We start from the raw sequence: 1662 nt of genomic DNA, 5'->3' as shown, positions 1-1662 counted from the left end.
AAACACACACACACAGACTTAGAGAGACAGAGAGATAGAGAGAGATTGGAGGGGGGTGAAAGGGAAAGGTGGGGGGCGTGAGGTACCAAGGGACAGTGGAAAACGGACAAACCGACATAGAAGAAAAACAGGATGGAGGGGGGTAAAGCACAAAGAATATAGATTGGCGTCCGCAAGCACTGAGGGACCCCGTGCGTCCACGCACAGCAAGAAGAACAAAGTAGCGCTCAATCACCTTTATTGACGGGAGACGCCCTCCCGTGGCTTCCGTTGTCCTCCTCACTTCCGCCACGCCCACTGTCACACGTAGTGCTCTCCCCTGAACCGTCGCTGTTTACGTCATCGCCCGCGGTGCCATGCATCAGGAGCTGTGAGGAGAGAGAAGATGTAAAATGCATAACGTTACTCCGGGTGATTTCCAATAGAGTTCGAGCTTTCAGGGCAGTATAATCAGATTATATAGAAAAGAGGGACACGAGAAAAAAATCTCAGAAAAAACAGCACAGAAGCTGGAAACAAAAAAGAAAAAGAAATCACACATACTATTTGATTAAGATAAAAAAGCGAAAAGAAAAAAAATTCTATGTAGGACGACCTATATAGATCTAAATCCAAAGTCAGTTTAAATTACAGAGAGGGCGAAGTCCAGAACATGATATACCTGAATATCTCTGTGTTCATTGTTTCATGTTGGTATGATTCTGTTGTTCTTTCTAAAACTTAAAACATTATTTATTTGTTTATCATGTCTTCGTTTTATTTTTTTGTTAATGTTTTGTTGAGCCAATATTTACTGGGGTTGGGGTGGGGGGCGTTTATTATGTAAGCTTTGATGCTGAGTTAAGATGCTCGTACAAACATACAAAGCATTTTAAAAAGAATAATAATTTAATGTTTATCGTACAGTGTTTCTCCATCAAAAGCCCCACAATGACAATCATGTCATGCCGAATTTATTTAGTCCGTCTCGTCTCAGCTTATCTCAACTCATATCCACTTATCGTATTCCATCCCTTCACATCTTATCCAATCTAAACTTAACTAAACGTATCCTATCAGATCTACTTCTATTTGACGCTTAAAACATCGCAACCCCCCCAAAAAATTGCTGTGAGGTTGTTTTAACAAATCGGTTAACAGAATGGCTTCCTTGACAAGTTGGCGCGCCAACAACACTCGATGACATGCACTCCAGGCAAAAACAAACAGAGTTTCTTCCCCCTGGGGATGCTAGGGCTGGCCTTAACGTAATCTTCTCCTTTTATTTTCTCATTTACTATAGAGAAATTATTTGATGAGTTTATCAGGCGGATTCGGGTTTCGGAAATTGGATTTGAGGTTGTGATGAAATTTGATGCGGAGTTGAAGCCGAGCACAGTTTTTTTCTTTTTTTTTAAGAGCATTTTTTATTTTATTAAAAAGACATTTTTTGCGGGTTCAAGATTTAGCAAAAGGTTGGCAAGTTGGTTCTTAGCCGAAGAGTTTTTCATTTGAAGAGTTGATGAGAGAGCGGTTGGTTTGGATAAGGGTAGGCGGATGAAAAGTGGGGTTAGACAGGGGCGTGTAGAGAAGTTTAAAAACTGGGGCTGGATGGAGGTAGCAGTAAGATATGGGGTGAGAAAATATTGGCTTGGATCGGTTGCTAGGTTGGTGTTGGGGGGG

General features: G+C 41.5%; 1 protein-coding gene across 1 annotated transcript in view; it reads right to left on the bottom strand.

Annotated features, from left to right (window-relative positions):
- The window catches only part of LOC101848741 (protocadherin alpha-6), a gene marked incomplete at its 5' end in the record, with an annotated part of 80960 nt that overhangs the window by 3707 nt on the left and 75591 nt on the right, over positions 1–1662 (bottom strand). The window contains 1 exon segment of the mRNA XM_013081150.2: positions 236–368. Within this exon segment, the coding sequence (XP_012936604.1) occupies positions 236–368 (133 nt within the window).

Source organism: Aplysia californica, unplaced genomic scaffold, assembly GCF_000002075.1.
Source record: "Aplysia californica isolate F4 #8 unplaced genomic scaffold, AplCal3.0 scaffold00118, whole genome shotgun sequence".
Lineage (NCBI taxonomy): Eukaryota > Metazoa > Mollusca > Gastropoda > Aplysiida > Aplysiidae > Aplysia > Aplysia californica.
This window is presented reverse-complemented; position numbering and strand designations above follow the sequence as displayed.